We start from the raw sequence: 20569 nt of genomic DNA, 5'->3' as shown, positions 1-20569 counted from the left end.
CTCATACATGGTTACATGGAAAGATAGTACAAGATAGTACAAGATGGCAATCTTAATCTGGTCCCCCCATTTCATAGCAGAAAAAGCTAGGGCTGTTAAAAAGCAAGATGTACATTTATACAAAAAGCAACGTATGCATCTTAAACAACTCCACACCACTTTCCTTTGTACTTCTGACACTGATGAATCACTTCACTCTACTGATCTTTTTACTGCTGATGCTAGTCTGCAAAATGTTTTCAGTTTAAGCACCGAAACCATTTCTTATAATGAGTATGCAGTAAAAACGAATTATTCAAAATTTACATGCTGTATGAAAGCTGAAATAACTTCAGCTCAGTGCAACTGTGTCAACAGTCCCCCCCCGCCCCCCGTTATGAAAGTTCTCAGTTATGTGCTAATACTGAAAAAGAGGAACTATTACTTAGTTGGCTAAGGGAACATTGAACAAGAAATGAAAACAATGGCATGACCTCCAATGCTCTTCTTTCCTTACTACAGGCACATCTCTCATATAATATCAGATGTTCAAAGCAGGTTTCTTGAAAAAGGTTAAAAAGCCAGACTCACGAACTGAACACAAGGCTGTTCATTTGTGTGTGCGTGCGTGTGCGTATTAATGAGTCTTCAAAAAGAATCTAATAAAAATTTGAAATTTTTTTAAACATTTATTTTCTTCTCTCCCAGTTTACAGAAAGCTAATCAGAAATAAAATTAAGAAGCAGCCACAAGTTCTATAAAATAACACACAACAGAAGTTCATCTAAGGTTTGCTTGGTTTTTTAAAAATATTAGCATGCATGTGCACTCTGCAGATGCTCATCTGGAACTTCAAAGGGCATTTAATACTGAAAAGATTCTATGTTACTTTGGGGACATTTGTTGAGTTTTGGAACATGTGTGCATTTTTCTTATGTTCTTACCTTACTGTTGTAAAATTATTAATGTAATTAAGAAGCATGTGGGTTGTGTATGTGTGCCTTTGAGTCATTCTTGACCCTTGGCAACTTCCTGGATAAGTGCATGAACTGCCCTTTTCCCCCCCTGCAGCTAGCAACCACCCTGTGAGTAAACAAAAACAACAGCACTGAACAACGTTGTTTGAGCTGGGCTTGTGATTGGCAAATAGGTTACAACATAAAGTTTATCAAATCTGTTGTTTAGACTTCCTGGTATTAGTAGCTTCAGAAAAAAAATAGTCCAAAAGATGTTTTTAAATTAGGAAAATGCCATAGGGGAGATGTGTTAATTGAAAGGAATGTTAAAGAGACTAGCAGTTCTCTTTGTTTTATAATCTGTTGGCTGCACTACCCAGATTTACTTAATCTGAAAACACTTTGGTTTTTTATTCCCTGTTTTTTTTTTGGGGGGGGGGAGATTTTTTGAAAACAGATTCTCACCTAAGAAGATTCTTCAGTGGGGTGAGATCAGAGCAGGGGGGTTTTGTTTCTGTTTCCTACTGAAAATTATTTTAATGGTTTCAAAAATGTTTTAAAAACCAACCCCTCAGAGAAATTTTCTGTACTCTGATTGGTAGGTAGACCTTCAGCAGCTAGCCCCAAATTCCTACTGTTTTTCTATGACCAGAACTCTTAAAACAGTTTCGATTTTATATCAATGGAACACAGAACACTCAAGTTGAGTTTTATTTTGCTGCAGCTCAAAACAAAACAGGGTTTATTTTATATAGTTACACCAGCCCCAACACATATTCTGTTGTCTCAGACAGCTAACTGAGCAAGCCAGAGAAAAACTATGTAGCAGACATGCTCCTGTTTGGGGCACTAATTACTAAATCTGGCAAAACACTGCAACCACTATCTGTGGTAGGGGCTTCTTACTCATCAAACAACATCTAGTGCAAGAGGGTGCTCCCCAGGTAAAGTGACAGGCTAACCCATGGGTGTCCAACCTTTTGGCTTCCCTGGGCCACACTGAGTGAAGAGGAATTGTCTTGGGCCACACATAAAATATATAATATAGTTAATATATATAAGTAATAAAACTTCATTTTAAAAAATATTTTATCATAAATGTTTTAAAAAGAGGGCAACATAAAACTAGTGGGATATTTGACCTTGTTTTTGTGAAACTAATGCATCAATGTTCAATGAAAGTGGTTGCAATTCTCAGTGAGTTCTCAAGGTGCTCATCAGAAATTTTAATTCTAATTTTATTCTTTGTGCGCTTCATCCTTGGGGCCGCATTACTAGCTGTTCAGGGCTGCATGCCTGGGCTAACCCATTGCTCAAACCTGATTGCTGACTTGGGAAGTCCTCATATCCCTCAATAAGAATCTCTCCCTCCTGCACTTTTCTGACTTGGCACTTGAGGGTTAGTACCTTCACTCACCCCCCAGATTACTGGTAGCTATCTGCCCGCTGCTGATTTGATCAATGGTGAGGGGGAAAATGATGTTCTTCAGACACCAACTTACTTGTATCACATTTCAGAGTCAATCACTGGGACACATCACCTCAGTGATATACAGTGTAGGACTTGTAGTTATGTATCACCTGAGTGATGCATGCTGCATGAAGACCTAATAGTGATCATCTGAGTGATCCACACTGGAACTCTCCAGTCATGTTATTACCTAAATGTTGCATCCCAGAGCCTCTGTAGCCATAACACCATGTGACTAATATAGGATTCAAACACTACTGCCTTTTATAGCTGGCTCTATGATGACTACCCCCACTGTTCAAGCAAGGCTTATGTGGATGTCAATTACTGGGACAGATAGTATATGTCTGTCCTGAACCTATACATGCTATGTAGAGCATATACTGCATTTGTGTGAAAATCCAGGTGCATGAGGCTTGTTCCAAACTCTCAATGTTTTCCAAGGCAATGTGAGTTACAGTACTTCTCATAAGGTAAAGGTAAAGGTTTCCCTTGATATTAAGTCCAGTCATGTCTGACTCGAGAGGGCGGTGGTCATCTCCGTTTCAAAGCCGAAGAGCTGGTGTTTGTCCGTAGACACTTCCGTGGTCATGTGGCCAGCATGACCAAATGGAACGCCATTACCTGCCCGCCAAAGTGGTACCTTATTAATCTACTCACATTTGCATGGTTGGCAGGAGCTGGGACTAGCAACGGGAGCTCACCCTGTCACACGGATTCGAACCGCTGACCTTCCGATCGGCAAGCTCAGCAGCTCAGCGGTTTAACCCGCAGCGCCACCGTGGACTGATAAAAGAGCTGTAAGTTATTGAAACAGGGAACAGATGCAACCTGTTCTGTTTTCATAAAAGATGCAAGCTTTTAGCTCTACACCAAAAAAAATGGGAGGAAAGTAGACAGGAGTTTTGTCACTCTAAATTGCTATACATATCTCATTTGAAAGAAGAGTACTGACTACAATTCTTGTGTTGTAACCTTAACCTTCCTTCTACTAAATATTATTAATCAAAGTTTTATATCCTTGTTCATTTGATTAACTGTTGCCAGTTTAGAGTGCAAGGAAAGAAATCTGACAGGCTGGAAAACACTTGGAATCATTCAGGTTTTGTTATGTTACTACTGTATATGGAATACTTGAGACCCCACACATGTTATTCCATAGGAACTCCATGGGCGACTTCTTATTTTGTGCACAGTCATATACAAGAATAGTTGAGGAAATCCTCCCTGACATGGTACTTTCAAAATTGTGGGAGTAGTGTCTAAATAACATGGAGGACATCAGGTTGGGGCATACTTAAACAGACTGGGTCCAGCGAAGCATTATTTCAGAATAATACAGAAAGGGGAAGTAATAATCACAATCAATCTGAATTGCTAGAACTATTGGAATTTCTCTTTTTCAAAAAGGAAGAACGTATCACCTCCTTCTCTTGCCCATTAGAACTATTTGCACTTCTGATATTTATATAGGTTAAAGCACAGATGGACTTCTGGTGGGGACATGGAGGACTGAACAGCTGTGCCCATGGATTCTGTGGGCAGAACTGACAACGTGGCAGTTTTTTGGGGTTCAGGCAGGTTTTTCCTGAAGCCCTGGAGTGTTTTTCTGGGCAACAAAAGCACTCAGAATCATCCCATCTGTCCTCCGAAACAGCAGCTTGCAGCCAGAGGATCACAAACAGCGTTTGTGCTTGTTTGGTAAGCTGCCGGGAGGCTGGGACATCACCATTTCCAAGCCGCACTGTAGCCTTAAAGGGACACTAAGACCAGCCACCCCATTTCTAAATCACCCAATTTATATTTTTTTATGTATTATGTACCCAAAAAGAGGCTTTCTACAGCAAGGAGAAGCCGGCTGTCTTGGCATTTATCGTTATTTTTAGGGTTAATTTTTAAAAGAATTCTTTTTAAGTTTTTGCTTGTTTTCCATCCAAATATTAAGGAGGATTGAAAGTAAATAATTGTCACCCTGTTATTATTTTTGTACTGAATTTGAAGATATTAGCATTTCCTACACACTGAATCAGCGGATTTGAAACTTCAGCTTTCTGTTCACTTTCCCTTGAGAACAGTCTGCTATTTACTCTTACTTCATGCAAACAACTTTTGCTCGCTCATATCTTTGACTTTCTCTGATTAAGCTCCTAGGGGTGCCATAATCTACTGCGTGAGACATGGAGGAATTCAAGCACATGTTTTCTGACTTCCATTGAGACTTTAAGCAAATTCTTTCTGATTCTTTCCAACTTTTTATGCAAAGCATTCAGGACATTGTGGAAAATAAGAGCTTTAAAATGTGTCATCTGGTTATGAATGTTGTGGATGAAACTGAGGAATTTAACAGTGACAGGTGTCTCTCTTTGACTTCTGTTGAGACGCTGGATGAAGATTGGATAGTTGAGTGGCAGAAGGGAGAGATCAAGTTGCAAGCCATAAGTAAAATGATCTTCTGATGGAGTGCCTTGGAAAAGAAGGGGTTAATATGTATGGGTGTTTTCTTGAAGAGAATTTGGAGTTTTTAAGGGGGGAAGTTGGGCTGTTTGATTTTTTTCAAGAAAAAAGCTCTGTGCATAATGTGGAGATATGTAAATGCTTTGGTTTATTTTGAAGTGGGATAAGGGTTTAAGAATATTTATCTGGATTGTTTTAAGGGTTTGATTGACTTCATTTATCTTTAACAATTTGGATTAAGATTATTAAGATATAATAACAAAAACATATGTTTGGTTTTGGGTTTGACGTGATTAAAGTTGTTAAAACTGCTGTATTATCAAGTATAATGGTAGACAATTTATATGTTTTTTAGTTTGATCTTTATTATAGTAGACAGGAATGTATAGTAGTAGGAAGGAAATAATCAAATAAATGCTATTTTGGGGGGGAAGTTGATTAGGAGGTGTATATGTGTGTGTGTGTATACTCTTTTTTCTTTTAATATAAGGGGAGGGAGCAATTGTACTTAGTGACTTTTATAATGTGCCAATGGTATGATGTATAGAAATAATGTAATCTTGGTTTAATATAGGGTAAAGGATTGATTATGGAAAATTGTTGTATATCCTTGTGGCTAAATGTCAGAAGTCACTTCTTTCTGTAACCTTTAAAAAAAAATTATCTTCCGTTTTCACATCTTTTTAGTTTTTTTTCCTTTGTAGTTTTTATTTTTCTATAGCTTTTATCTTTGTTTGAAATTTAATAAAATTCTTATAATTTTTTTTTAAAAGGTTAGTGCACAGATGGACACCCACCTTTGGTGGCTGGGTGTTGCCTTTAATGGTTTTTTGGGGGAGGGGGAGCCAAAGTCTGTAACAGTAGATTTAACATTTCTGTTTACTTCAGTTTGGGAAGGGGCTTTTAAAAACGTATTAGGTCAAATTTAGGCTTACACTGTAGTTTTTCTTTTTATGGTATAGTCAGAGGTATAGAAAAAATATAGACAGGGGCTAGAAAAAAAATGGTCCTGTTCTGTTTCAATTCACCAAAACCTGGATTATCATGAGAGTTCATTCTTTTACTGACAAAACCTAGAACAAACAGGAAGGAGAACGGCAGCATTTTAAACATCTTGTACTGGTATGTTTTTAACCACTGGGATAATCCTTTATCTTAAATCTGGATATACCAATTTAAAAGTGAATAATCATCAGTACATATGTTCTGTTACAAATCAGATTTATAATTCATCCTAGAACAAAAAGGATCCATAACATACAACTCCCTTTCTCATCCGTTTTACTGTAAACACCAGGAAAGAGACTCAGACTCAAGCCGTTCTAAAAGCAAGTACAGAAGCCCTCTCTGGTAACTCCATTGCCTAGCTTGTTTCCAGGAGATCTTGCTCTCTGTCCTTGCCCCCAGATTACTTTGGTAACCCAAGGAACTGTAACATCAGTTTTAAAAGTGCCCACAAAGAGCAGGAGCACACTGACTGCAATTTTTTTTTTTATAAAACAGAAACAGTCAATTACTATTAGGAAAATGTTTGATGGGGGGGAACCCTACACGGAACAAGATTAAACACCAGTGAGACCAATTAAAGGAATGTAAATTAGTTTCTTAATCCTTTCCCTTTTAAGAAAAAAAATTACAGTGCCAAACTTCTAAACACCTTTTAATTTGCCCTTGCTATTCAGACAAGACAAAATACATTGCATAGCCAGGAACTGATACTTAAAGAAAAAAAAAAAGGTTGAGCCTGTGTTCACAGGGACACATAGACATCCAAGAAAATAATGTCTCAGAGCTCAACTTGCCAAACGTTTTGTTAGCGAGCCTGAAATAAATGGGAACTGTCTGTGGAAAGAATGCCCCTTTAGCAGCTCAGAATGAACTTCAGGCCTGGGCTCCATTTTGTCTTTTATAAATGTAAGGCGTTCAATGTTATAGTGAACTGACCATTTTAAATAACTACATTTTAAAAACAAGTACAGCATTGATGTTAATGTGTGAAAATGGTCCCAACCCCCGGGAGCCAGAATTCCCACAATTGTTCACCTTGACAACAGGATATAATTGCTTACTTACTTGGCAGCAAACTTGACCATCTGCTTACTTGCATGGTCTCCCACAGCCACTAAAGCCTGCACATTAAACTGCTGCTGACGTATGACTAAGAAACACTGTTTTCCTAAAAAGAAAGAGGAAGAAACAATGCAAGTGTTTTCAGGACAAATTACTTGGGAGCTTTCTGAATGAATACAAAAAATATGGTCTATTCCTCTAATATCAGGCCAGGTTTTAGATGTATAAAGCAAAGTACAGTCACAGATACGTATAGCCTCTGCTGCAGTTTCTACTCCAAAATAACCTTGAGTTTATTTTGTTATTTTTTAAAGGCCATTATCCTTCAGGAGAAAAATATCAGGTGACTGGTATATATAACATTTCAGAAAAAAGCTCACATTTACCCTTGCTAAATGATAAAAATAATAAGATCCAAAGAATGATGCAGCTACTTCTGTGCAAAGATATGCAAACAATTTAGATGAGGATATAAAACCAAGGCAATAGCTCCAGATCTAAGGCAACTTAAGTCCAAAGCAGAATGGACTGATTGTGAGGTTCCCAATCTGCCTCTCTGTTTTACCTTTTTGACCTAGTTTGGCCAAATAACATGCATTGAACAGCAGGGAGAGGACAGACACTGAAGAAACACAGAAGCTACTTCAGTTATCTCTTTAATTCAGAGTTAGGCAACCTGATGTCTTCTAGATAGTTTGAACCGCAAGATCCACAGTACATTATTATTGGCTCCATGAGCTGCATTTGATGAGAACTGAAGTGTAACCTATTTGGAGGCCACAAGTTGCAAATTCATGCCTCATTTTTTGCTAGACTATAATTGACTTGTGGCAGTGGTAGCAGCAGCAATGCCAAGTAAGTTACTACTTAAACCTCCAGGGCTGGCTTTTTTGTCTCCATAGGTTCTCTCTAGTATCCAACATGGGATGAGTATTTATCACTTCAATTTGGCTATTCCAGGATATCACAAATGAAATTCACCATCTGTAGCTCTGCCTTCTGCAGCTTATCTAGCATTTGTCTCCAGTTGCCCAGTACAAAAATGGCGTAACAGTGAATCAAGCTCTATCAGCAGGTAGCTTAATCAAGATTGGTTGTCAGGTTAAAAATGCTCTGTCTAATCTTTCCCTTACCAAAGTTCTCCTTTGATAGTCTTAGCTTGCATTACAACAGAAAGGAATCTTGGCATATGGCATGCTTGTTTCAAATAATAGTAATAAATAAAAATTACAAACAAAAAATATGATGAAATCAAGTATTTAACATGTATCAACAGTAGCAAATGCAGACTTTGTAAAGAAAAAGATGAAACCATGGACCATCTAATTAGTGGATGTAGCAACATTGCTCGAACAATATCTTAAACGAGGAGCCACTATGATCCACGGGCATCTGTACAAAAACAAAAATTTACAAATTTCCTGAAGGTGGTATGACCACAAAATTGAGCAAGAAGTTAAAATTTATGTTAAAATTTTATGGGATTTTCACATACAAACTGATCGCCATCTACAACACAACACCCCTGATATAACAATAATTGAAACGACTAATTTTGTAGATGCGGCTATACCTGGGAACAACAGAATCAAGGAAAAAGAATTGGGAAAAATATGAAATACAGAGATTTAACATTCAAGATAGGTAGATTATAGAAAAGGTTTTGCAAAGTCCCTCCTATGGTTATTGACATACTGGATGGAATAACAAACAGATTAAACACATTTTCACAAGGACTAAATATTTCTGCTGTATCAGCTACAGTATATATTTGCAAAAAAATTCTTTTTTGCTGGGCACAAGCTGTATATTACAATATTACTTGGATAATTCCTAAGTTCCTGGCTGGAGCTCAAATTTTCAAAGAATACCAGCAAAGATATGATTCTTATTGTCTATTCATTGTACTGTGTTATTCCTTGATGAATAACAATACTTAATATAATAACAACAACAATACAAATAATACTTTGGGAATTGCCTATGAATGCCTTATTGCAAGTTTCCTCCCATATAACAGATCAGATATTGTACTAACAGTAATTATATCAGGGGCTTCTAAAATTCATTTTCAGCTAATTTTAGATATGAACCTGCAATTAATTCCCCCCCCCTAATATATAAACATATGAAAAGAGACATTTATTCAGATACCATAAACTCAAATTGTGAAGAAATCTGTAAATCAATACAAGAGCTCTGAACTGGGCCTAAAAGCTTACTGGGAGCCAGTGAAAAATCATTTATCACTATTATAATCATAAATATTAATTCCAGTCATTGCATTTAACACCAATTGAAGTGTCCAGACTGTATTTATGGAAGACTCACAAATAACATATTACAGTAATGTAACTGAGAGAGTATGAGGGTATGGATTATTGTAGTAAGGTATGAATTATTGTAATAAGGTCTTCTGTATCAAACAGAATTATAGCTGGGATTTCATCCTAAACTGGAAAAGATAGAGGTCACTTTGCCACTAATGTCAGAAATTGATCCCCCAGCACTTCTAAGCTATGAACCTGATCCTTAGAGAGCACTCAATATCTTCAGAACAGACTGACCACTACTAACATTGCTATTATTCTGGATCTTTGGCAGCTTTTGCTAGCATCCTCCATGTTACCCTTCTGAAACAACACTATTCAATGGAACTTGGTGATACAATGATACAATAATTTCATCCAGTAACATGGCTTCCAGAATAGAGGATGTGTCTTCAGTCCTATAGCATTCAAATTGCATATCATATAATTCTCCATTGTCTCCCATATACTGTAATGTCTACGCTGAGATGTTACTAGGCAGCAACTGGGAGAAGTCAGTTGGAGATTTGCCACTAGGCATTATCAGAATGCCAATGCACCTTGCTCTATTTCTGTATTCTATGTAAATCAGGTGAGACGGTACAAGATTGGACCAGTGATGGGTTGAGTTATTATTTTGACAATTAAAAAAATGCTTACGATGACTATTATATGCCTTTAAATGGTGAAGAGATGACCTGTTCTGGGTGGGCTTATACTTCCCCTATAGGAGCAATTATGATTTTTGCAGGAAGCCACGGAGATAACCTTGGAGAAACCAACCGGAAGACGTTAAGACAATAACAGGTGCAGAAGTATGCACTGAGACCAGGCAGGCGTGAAAGACTGGCTCCCTCTTGACTCCCTGGGGTATAAGAGGGAAGGAAGGGGAAACACAGGCAGATTTGCAAGATTACTATTACTATTGTTACTATTGCATATCTCAGTAAAATATAATTCTAGACAACCTGATCAAGAGAACCCTTAATGACCTAAACAAGACAGGTCAAATCCCAAAAGAAGAACAGTGGCAGATGAACAGCAGCGGATCCATCCTCCCACGTTTCTATGGATGCCCCAAAATACCCAAGCCTGACATACCTCTTTGTCCAATTGTATCATGACCAGGGACCCCAAAATACAACATAGCCGAAGAACTACAAAAAAGCTTGGACATGTCACAGAGGGGAGCAAATATTCTATCAACTCCCCACTACAATGCCTCCAGAAAATCAAAGACCTAAAAAGAGAGGAAGATGAAATTATGGTTTCTTTTGATGTCATGGCATTCTTTATGTCCATGGATCCAGAACTAGCAAAAGAATCCATGGCAGCAGTATTACACAACACACCCAACCTAGCCCAATACACAAAGATCGAAATACCCAGAATCATGGACCTCATCAACCTCTGCCTCACTACCTACTTTCAGTTTGATGGATAAATATATCAACCAATCAGAGGAACACCCATGGGATCACCATTCTCAGGACTCATAGCAGAGATTGTAATGCAGCGTCTAGAAACTATAGCACTCCCACACACACAACCAAAAGTATGGAACAGGATGTAGACGACACCTTTGTTATAATAAAAAAGGAACAATGAGAGAAGACACATGAAACGATCAACAACATATTGAAGAAAGAAAAGATGTTGGAGAAGAAAACAACACACTACCCTTCCTGGATATTCAAAATCAGCAGAGGAAATTATGGCAAATTAGAAACACAAGTCTATCAAAAAACAACTCACACTATCTGCTCCATTACCAAAGTAACAATCCAACCACCCACAAGAGGAGCTGTGTAAGAACATTACTGAGATGAGCACAAACTCACTGCAGCAACCCAGAACACTAGAAAAAGGAAATAGACTGCCTATACTACAGCTTCCAATAAAATGGATATCCATGCAACTTTATCAAAAAGTACCTGACCACTGAACCCACTATAGCACAACCAACAGAAGCTACAAAAAGGATAACACTGCCATACAACAGAAACATCTCAGAAACCACCAACAGACCATTAGAAGCACATGGCATATCCATAGCACATAAACCAACTAAAACTCTTCAAAACATATTAAGTAACCTAAAAGACCCAATAGCCCAAGAAGAAAAATCAGGAGTTATTTACAACATACAGTGCAAAGACTGTAACAGCCACGATGTAGGACGGACAGGCAGAAGACTAGCAGAGCGCATCCACGAACACCAACTAGAAGTCAGAAGACACAATGAAAACTCCTTAATCTCACAACACATGGACAGACTCAACCATAGTTTCAACTGGGAAACTGTGAGCATCCTAGACGAAGCTAAATCCAAAAATGCTAGGGAATTTTATTTATTTATCAAACTACCCATCTCACAGAAAATTCCTGGAAGCTTGGCATTCAGACAAATCAGCCATCAACAGACACATAAAGATAAATCACATTTACACACCATTCAAGAGACAATTAAAAAAAAAAAGCTAAGAAGGAAACAAAAAGACCAGAACACATCCTCTCTAGCAACCAACACCCAGATAAGCAGGGATTAACAGCAGACAAACAAACAAGCAGAGAACAAGACCCTAATCAAGGAATTACCAAGGAGAAAACCACACCTCCACCAATACTGGCGGGGCAAGCTACTGTATATAAACAGGGAGCAAACCCCACACTCACTCACACTGTTGATGTTACCTAGTTGGGTAATGAAACGTCTGCAAGCAAACAACCAACCCCAGAGAGCACCAAGGACAGTTCAACCCTGAGCTACATATATTCCTTCTACCACCTTCTGTAGAAACCCAAACTAGGTATGAAACTAAGGGAGACTAGATCACTCAATCCGATAGTTTTCAGTTACTATCAGTCAAGCAACTCAGGGTACAATATTATAGCTAACACAGAGAAGAGAAGATAGGGGAATTCCTCTTTTTCCAACTGCTTGCCAGGAACCACCTATTGATCATTCCATGTAGCATAAGATCAGACTTGGAATAATGAACATGGCCCTAACCAATCCAATTACTAAGAGCAAAATTAGTGTCACAAAATAAGAATGTGAACTGTCAGTGGCTGGCTCTGTTCAAGGACTTGATGAGCCAGCATGAATACTCTTAACATTAATGCTCTTAAGATATCTGTAATATTTTAGATTTACACTTGCACAAGTAATTAATGCATCATTATAGCAATGTATGTCACATTTTTATGTGTTATTTTATCTTAGTTATGCTAGTATTTTATCTCATCTATTTGATTTTACTTTGGTGTATTTTTTTAAAACTTTTGCTGGCATTGACCAAATAAACTATTATATTATTATTCATCTGCATCCCACTTTTCAGAGGACAGATTAACAATACGATTTTCATATAATTAGTGGCACAAAATAATATGTCATTTGAACGACTATTGCCTCCTATTTACTCTTGCCAGGTCACTGTATTAGACAGAAAGGCCCTTTTGTATGAAGTATGTTTAGAAGAGAGGGATGCGGTGGCGCTGCGGGTTAAACCGCTGAGCTGCTGAGCTTGCTGATCGGAAGGTCGGCGGTTCAAATCCGCATGACGGGGTGAGCTCCCGTTGCTAGTCCCAGCTCCTGCCAACCTAGCAGTTCAAAAACATGCAAATGTGAGTAGATTAATAGGTACCGCTTCAGCGGGCAGGTAACGGCGTTCCATGTAGTCATGCTGGCCACATGACCACAGAAGTGTCTACGGACAAATGCCGGCTCTTCGGCTTTGAAACGGAGATGAGCACCGCCCCCTAGAGTCGGACACAACTGGACTTAATATCAAGGGAAACCTTTACCTTTACCTTATGTTTAGAAGAAGAAGAAAAGGATCTACTTTATTATAGAATTACAATGTGCAACTCCTGTTTGCTGTTTTTCCACCACCACTAAAATACTTTTTTTACAACAGGCATTTGTCCTAACCACTGTGATCTTTTATAATACTGCTTTTGTCTATGAAGCAAATAAACTTCTATCAACAGAACTGTCAGTTTCTGATGTTATCTGAAGATGTCAAAACATATTTAAAGTTTGTGTGCTAGAAACAGATGTCCAAGAAATATTCACTGTTTGCATAGTGAAGAAAAATGACAGGCAGGTGGGTCTGCATAAGACACAGCATGGAGGTCAGACTTAGAACTTCCTCTGAGGTCACTGTTAAGAGCAGATTTCTTTTTTTTTTTTTAAGAATGAACTGAAGTATTTCATTTGGGACAACATGAAAGCTCAATTTGTTCCAGGGTTTCCCATTTCCTTAGAATGTATGATAGTACATGAAAAAGCCATGCTTTTTAGTTTGAAAAGAGAAATTCTAGCATGCCTGAATATTCAGCAATAATTTAAACTTTATTTCTAAATGGTTCTTTATGACCTTAAAGGCATTTAAAACAGTACTTAATTATATTCTCTTCACAAAAAAAGTGTATCAGTTATAAAATCTAACATAACAATTATATTAAATGTACAAGTTTATTGTAGAAATTTTCACAGAGTTTCAGTAATTGGAAGAATGTGCTTTGCTTATATTAAAAACCATTCCATAAAAATCCATGAGAAGGGGAACATAAAAAAGAGGCAAAAAATTAGAGCATCTACTATCAGACTTATAATCTAGAAGCCAACACTCTGTCCCGCTGCACCTATCTAGAAGATGGCAGTCCCATAAGCAAATATCCAAAGTTCTCACCCAAAATGCCATGCTGAGACATATATCTGCAGTAATCTTCCCATGAGCAAGCTTCCCAAGCTGCTATTTCAAACAGCAGATTGGAGCACTATACTATCTCACTGAAGGAAGGGATAAGTCTTCTTGTCAAGACTACCTTTAGTCCGCAGTGTCAACTAGGAGCTAGAATTCTTGAAATGTTTGTATTTGCTTATCTCAAGTTGTACTTGACATAAGCTGGAATGCTGATTTGCAAACTTCCTGAGCTGCTACTAACTCTTCTGGGTATTTGGTCTTCATCAAGTTACTCTAGAAATGACTAAGCTCACTCATACTGGAGTTACTTCTTATTTGGATTATTGTAATGCACTCTATATGGGGCTACCCTTGAAGACCCTCGGAAGCTACCACTGGTCCAGAATGGGGCCATGCAAGCAATTATGGGTGCATCTTGGTGCATCTATGTGAAACCTCTATTCTGTGAAGGGCACTAATTACCAGTGGGCTTCTGGGTACAAATCAAAGTACTGATTGTCATCTATAAAGCTGTATGTGGCTTAGGTAAAGGTAAAGGTTTCCCTTGACATTAAGTCCAGTCGTGTCCGACTCTAGGGGGCAGTGCTCATCTCTGTTGCAAAGCCGAAGAGCCGGTGTTTGTCCGTAGACACTTCCGTGGTCATGACAGTCACAGAACACCGTTACCTGCCTGCCGAAGCGGCACCTATTAATCTACTCACATTTGCATGTTTTCGAACTGCTAGGTTGGCAGGAGCTGGGACTAGCAATGGGAGCTCACCCTGTCATGCAGATTCGAACCGCCGACCTTCCGATCGGCAAGCTCAGCAGCTCAGCGGTTTAACCTGCAGCGCCACCACATCCCTAACTGTATATGGCTTACGGCATAGTTATTTATGGGATTGTCTTTCTCCAATTGTCTTTGCCTGTCTCATCGGGTGGGCATGTTCTGCGTCCTATCAATTAAACAGTATCATCTTGTGGGACCCCAAAGTCACACCTCCTCTGTGGCTGCCTCCACCCTCTGGAATACCATCTTCTCAGAGGCCAGGGACATTTGTGATCCCAACTGGGGGGATGATGGGTAGCTAGTATTTTTATTTCTATTTTTTCACTCTAATTAGCTGTATTTTTGCTTTTGGTTTCATACTGTATTTTTATGATACTTTAACTTCTACACCATCTTGAGTTTTTATTTGGCGATGTATAAAATCAAATAAAAGAAATGTTGTGCAAAGATCACATATGTATAAATACCTGGAAAAGAACATCTGGCAGCAGTGAAAGTAGAAGGGGAAAAAGGTAGGGTGCATGGTCATGAAATGTAAGCAATGGACATACATACACAGTGTGTGTGTGTATGTGTGCGTGCATGCACAGGCACCTTCAAGTCAGTATTGACTCCTGGTGATTGCCTGCACAAGTCCCTGCAATTTTCTTGGCAAGATTTCAGAAGTGATTTGCCATTGCCTCCTTCCTAGGGCTGAGAGAAAGTGACTGGCCCAAGGTCACCCCGCTGGCTTTGTGCCTAAGACGGGACTAGAACTCTCGATCTCAGGTTTCTGGCCTGGTGCCTTAACCACTACACCAAACTGGCTCTCTAATGGAAATATCAGGAGTCTAATGTTCAAGGGCTGGAGGTTCCTGATTAAAGCAAGTAATGGAACACACCAGGACAAGGAGATAATACTTGTGCCTCTTTGATTCATGACAATGTCAAAAGAAGCAGTCTTACCTTTTGCTCTACTGGTATGAATCCTGCCACGAACCCAAACAGTTTCATCAGCTTTCTCTCCTGTCAAATCCTTTATTCGAACCAACACACGATCTGCATACAAAGATATTGAGACATATATGAGAACATTTTATTCATACAGTATTTACATGAAAAACTATTTATTGAATCTCTTGGCAAAATTGGGGGTTAAATCCAGGCTTGTGTTCACTGTTTTACTGGGAAAGGGGCAAAACAGCTATTCTGACTCCTCCACTGCCCCTGTATTCTCCTAAAGGGTAGGTGGAGGGCATAATGGAGTTGGGGGACAGGGAAGGGAAGGAGAAGCTGCAGAAAATTGCCACTGTGCACTCTTTGTCCAATTCAATGTCTCTACAAGACACAATTTCTCTCCATGAATATGTGAAAATTTCTAATTATACTCTAAATTCCAGATGCTTTAGCATTTAACGAGAACTTTGAACTTTATTTCAAATGTTGCTATGGAAAAAAAACTGTTAATTGTTTATCAGTTAAATACAGGAAGAATTCAATATAATTTCCTTCTCAAACAGATCTGTTTAAAAAATAAAGGATTAAAAATGTATGTTTTTCTTATAGTGAAATTTCAGAACATTGTCTCTAATTACAAGAGAAATGAATCTCATGAGTACTTTTAGAAGTGATGTAGAAAATTCCTTATATTTATGTAGCTCATTTAATCTCCTGCCTCATTGTAGGTTAAGAAGAATATTCTATTGTGTTTTTTTTCCCTCACAGGCACTAGAGAAGCTATTAAATAAAAACTGCTGGAATGGCCTACCAATAAATTGCCAGAGAAACATGTACAGATGACTTTTGCCTATCAGCCCTGAAAATATCATCTCTCATCAAGACTTCTCTACACATACCAGTGTAAGAGCTACTATCTTCATAGCAAAATGTCACATGTATTTGATAACTAACTTTGCTATGTACTTGATAACATAGCAAAATGTCACATGTATTTGATAACTAACTTTGCTATGTACTTGATAACATAGCAAAATGTCACATGTATTTGATAACCCACCTGAATTATTTAGACGAGACCACTGGCACAGGTTGCTCCCACCTAATCATTCCTTTCTACTCTAGGGGATCAGTAGTCCTACAGTATCATATGGTTTCTGATACTCATGCTTCTATAATGGAAATGGCTGTAACATAGTTGCAGGAATTTGTGTATAGTATGGTAATGTTGGGATAGCTGAAGTGCTTCACTCTATCTTCTAGGCCAGTTCTTTGAAAAACTAACAGGAAAGGGAACTCATTCTTAACCTAGCCATGATATTTTGTTTCAATATGTGCCAGTGGTTCTTCCAGTTTTTAGCATATGACAAAACTTTTAACTCACATTTGGTGTATATCAGAATGTGGCTACAAGTCCACAATCCTTGGAGCCTGAAATGAATAATCTCTTAAACTGGCTCCATCAAAGCTAGAACAAAATTAATTTAATGTGAAGATCAGTAGCATGTTACTTACTGTATTACTAACTCTGTATGGTTTACAGAATTTTGAAACTGACCTGGTTTCTCCTGTGACTGTATCATTGGCAACATTCCATATCTTTCTTTTGCATAATCCTGAAAAGAGCAAAGACCAAGTAATTATAATAAATTGCAATAATCAAACAAAGAAAACAACAGCGTCATGCTTTAATATATTTTACTATTGTTCCTGATGGGTAAACATATTCTACATATGAAGCTTAGAATTAATCATTGATAAGAGCTAGTTCTCACTTCAGTCTGAGATTCTGAAATATATAGTAATGGAGTACAAAGTAGATTTGCCTCTGTGCACAGTGGGATACATGAATCACTCACCATGTTACACGTATATGTAATAACTTAGTAACATTCAGCCCTATGTACTAAATAACTTTCAATATTTATTATTGGTGATAAGCACAGGAAAAAGTGCACTACAAATGAATTCATCCTCTTTCAACTTTTTTTAGCATGGTGTGATTTGAACCTTGATAACTGAACTATGCTTCCCTTTCTGTACCGTAATTATAAAAGCATGGAAAACAAAACGTTACTAATATTGTTAACAGATGTAATTCATGTATGCAGCTATAACTTATGAGAATGCATTACTTTCTGAGGAGAAACTGGACAATATCCCAACTGATCTGGAAAAGAACTTCAAACCCTGAAACAGAGTTCATTGTTTACTTAGGCTTGTGCTTGATACGTATGCAAATGGAGATAAAAGAAACTAAGTGTTCCCAGAAAGAGGGCTATACAAAATATGCCATGCACTATAAGGCATAAAAACAGAAAGATAAACATAAAATGAATTGAAATGATATGAACACTAAAATAAAAAATGTATGTCCAGAACAATGCAAAAGTGGTATGCAGCAAATTTTAATCACATCATGCTCATGTATGAGTTTTTGGAAGGGAATATGTAACTCAGGGATGCAATAAAATTGGCAGACTTTGCAACTCAGGATATATGACTGAAAAAGGCCTGTTTGAGACCTGACAGCTACACCAAAGCATGCAGAAACAATCTGAAACAATAGATATATCCCTCTATTGAACTATCTTCAACTCAAAAGTAATACACTGTTCTAAATTTTAGTTATGTGGTAAAGTCCATTTACACAAATAAGTTGATCCTTGCAGACCACTTATTAAGAGTATTTTTAAAAACAGTATTTAACTGTCTATAAAACAACATTGTAAAGAATTAAAATCAAAATTACTAAAATGTATGATAGCAAAAGAAACCTGAAAACAGCTTGAACAAACTTCTTGAACAAGTACTACATGAGCTTGAACAAGTTCATATTGTTTACACTTTGTAACAAAAATGGTTCTGGACAATCCTTTTAATGAAGCAAGCCGTCATAAAGATATGCATTTGGAACAGAATATTTTAACCTTACTAATGGGTAAAAGGAACTTTACTCATGGGTTCCAGGGCCTTGATATAAACAGAATATGTATTTTCCTGGTTCTATGCAAATTTCCTGTAGCAAATCTGTGTGAAGTTTCAATAAGGGGAATAAAATTCTACCATTGTAGGACCTCACATTTAAGGGAAAGAATGCCTATCAAATACAGAAAACTTACAGTTTATAGAAAAAGAATCCCCAGAGAAAATAAAGCAGTGGAGGCAGCAAAATAAAGACATAAATCAATCCATTTTCCTTGAATATTACATCATTTTAAACACAAGGGAAACTTTGGTATGCCTATTTCAAACCCATTCCTATTATCTGCAAAAAGAAGTTATGCCTGGCTCTCATTTTGCTTTTTATATGGCAGATTTTTAATACAGCTGTCCATTGCTCAGTGTTACATACAACAGTGTTATACAGTTGCTTGGTTGTTTGTAATGAATCAAGAACTTTTATCCTTGAAACCTAGTTTTCTCCCCAACTAAAAGTCTGAAAAAGGCTTCCCTTTGTAGTGTGTATTCTGCTTTGGCTTCTGAGTAACCTTTTTCTTTCTCACACAGAATACATTATCTGTCCAGATGAAATGGGGCAAATTTAAAAGACGTTAAAGCTACCGTATGGGTAATCACCGTAATTTATTTGACTTACTTTGCCCCAAACCTCACTCAACGCCTACTTTCACTTCCTGCCAATTTCCATGCCTTCTAAACACAAACAGGAGCGGACAGAAGTGAAAACAGGGTGAATGGAGAGTCTCCGACCACATCTGAAGAGCAGCGAGGCGGCCTAAAACAGCCTCCAGGAGGGGCAAAGGGGGGGGAGCACGACCCGCTCACGGCTCAAATTTTGCCCCAGGAGCGAGGTGGCGACTGGGGTCTTCGGTCCACACGCTGGGCCTTTGACATTTACAACCCATCCTCCGCCCCCCTCAATACTTCTCGCCCTCCGTCCCTCCCTCCCAGCCCACTTCCATCCCGTCGGAGACCCACATCGGCCGGCGGCGGCTCCATTGGTTGGTCGCGGTTCCGTTCTTGATTCTTACGGACGGGAACGCCGGGCATTTTACCACATGCAGCAACAAACGTGGCCAAAGAACGCGCACACTTTCCTTTCGTCCCCTCAAGGCTCCCGTACCACCTGACAAAGACTTCCACCACCTCTCATTCGATTCCCCTCGCAGCGTCCCCTGGCTACGCTTTTTTTTTTTTTAACGCTCTCTCCGCATGTCTTCTCGCACCACTTCCGGGCACGTAAAGCACGCCGGGGAGAGCCGAGCACGCTCTAATCATTACGTCGCGCGGAATGACTCTCCTCGCCTTTGTGGCCGTCCTGTCCGCCCCCTCTCCTCTCAATCGGCGGAACGCTTTCTCGCGAGCTTTGGATAGTTGGCGTTTCCACGGATTAGGGGCCGTCTGTCTGTTTCTGTAAGATTTGAGAATGGATTTTCTGCACAGATTTCTGGAAGAAAGTTTCCTGTCCCATTTAGGATATAGCAAAATGATCATGTCATCTCATACTTCATAATACTTAAAAAGAGATAAAAGCGAAAAAAATTGCATTCTTAATATAAATCAAATCAATTTTTATTCGATCATAGACCAGCAGAGCACTCTTAATATGTGCGTCATCTGCACTCTTACGCAAAATTTCTGAATGCATTGTTACGTGATGGCAAGCGAGTGACTTGGTGTACGTTCACATACTACCTACTACATTTCGTTTACTTATTTTCCTGTGCTGTTGAGCCAAAAAGTTACCACCAATAAAACTAAAAGACATTATAGCTCATAAAATTAGTACTGTATAAAGTATAATAGTCTATGAGTTCAACTCCTAATATTGGAGTTCGAACTACACAAGATCTATACTCCCGAACTTTTAACTCCAAGAAGCAGTCACTATTGTTGAATGTTGTCTAATGTTGATAATGAGTTGAACGAGAGAGAACATGCTGAAATTT

General features: G+C 38.4%; 1 protein-coding gene across 1 annotated transcript in view; it reads right to left on the bottom strand.

Moving 5' to 3' along the window:
- DARS1 (aspartyl-tRNA synthetase 1) overlaps window positions 1-19797 on the bottom strand; it is a 58343-nt gene extending 38546 nt beyond the window's left edge. Inside the window, exons 1-4 of the mRNA XM_063318411.1 lie at window positions 19599-19797; window positions 17218-17275; window positions 15669-15761; window positions 6934-7036 (exon numbers count right to left, since the gene is read on the bottom strand). Of these exons, the coding sequence (XP_063174481.1) occupies window positions 6934-7036; window positions 15669-15761; window positions 17218-17275; window positions 19599-19670 (326 nt within the window). The 5' untranslated portion in view covers window positions 19671-19797. The remainder of the gene's footprint in view (window positions 1-6933; window positions 7037-15668; window positions 15762-17217; window positions 17276-19598) is intronic.
- Window positions 19798-20569: the final 772 nt, after the last annotated feature.

This window comes from Candoia aspera, chromosome 1, assembly GCF_035149785.1.
Source record: "Candoia aspera isolate rCanAsp1 chromosome 1, rCanAsp1.hap2, whole genome shotgun sequence".
In the NCBI taxonomy this organism is placed as follows: Eukaryota; Metazoa; Chordata; class Lepidosauria; order Squamata; family Boidae; genus Candoia; species Candoia aspera.
Note: the sequence above shows the minus strand (reverse complement) of the source record. Positions and strands in the feature narration are given on the sequence as shown.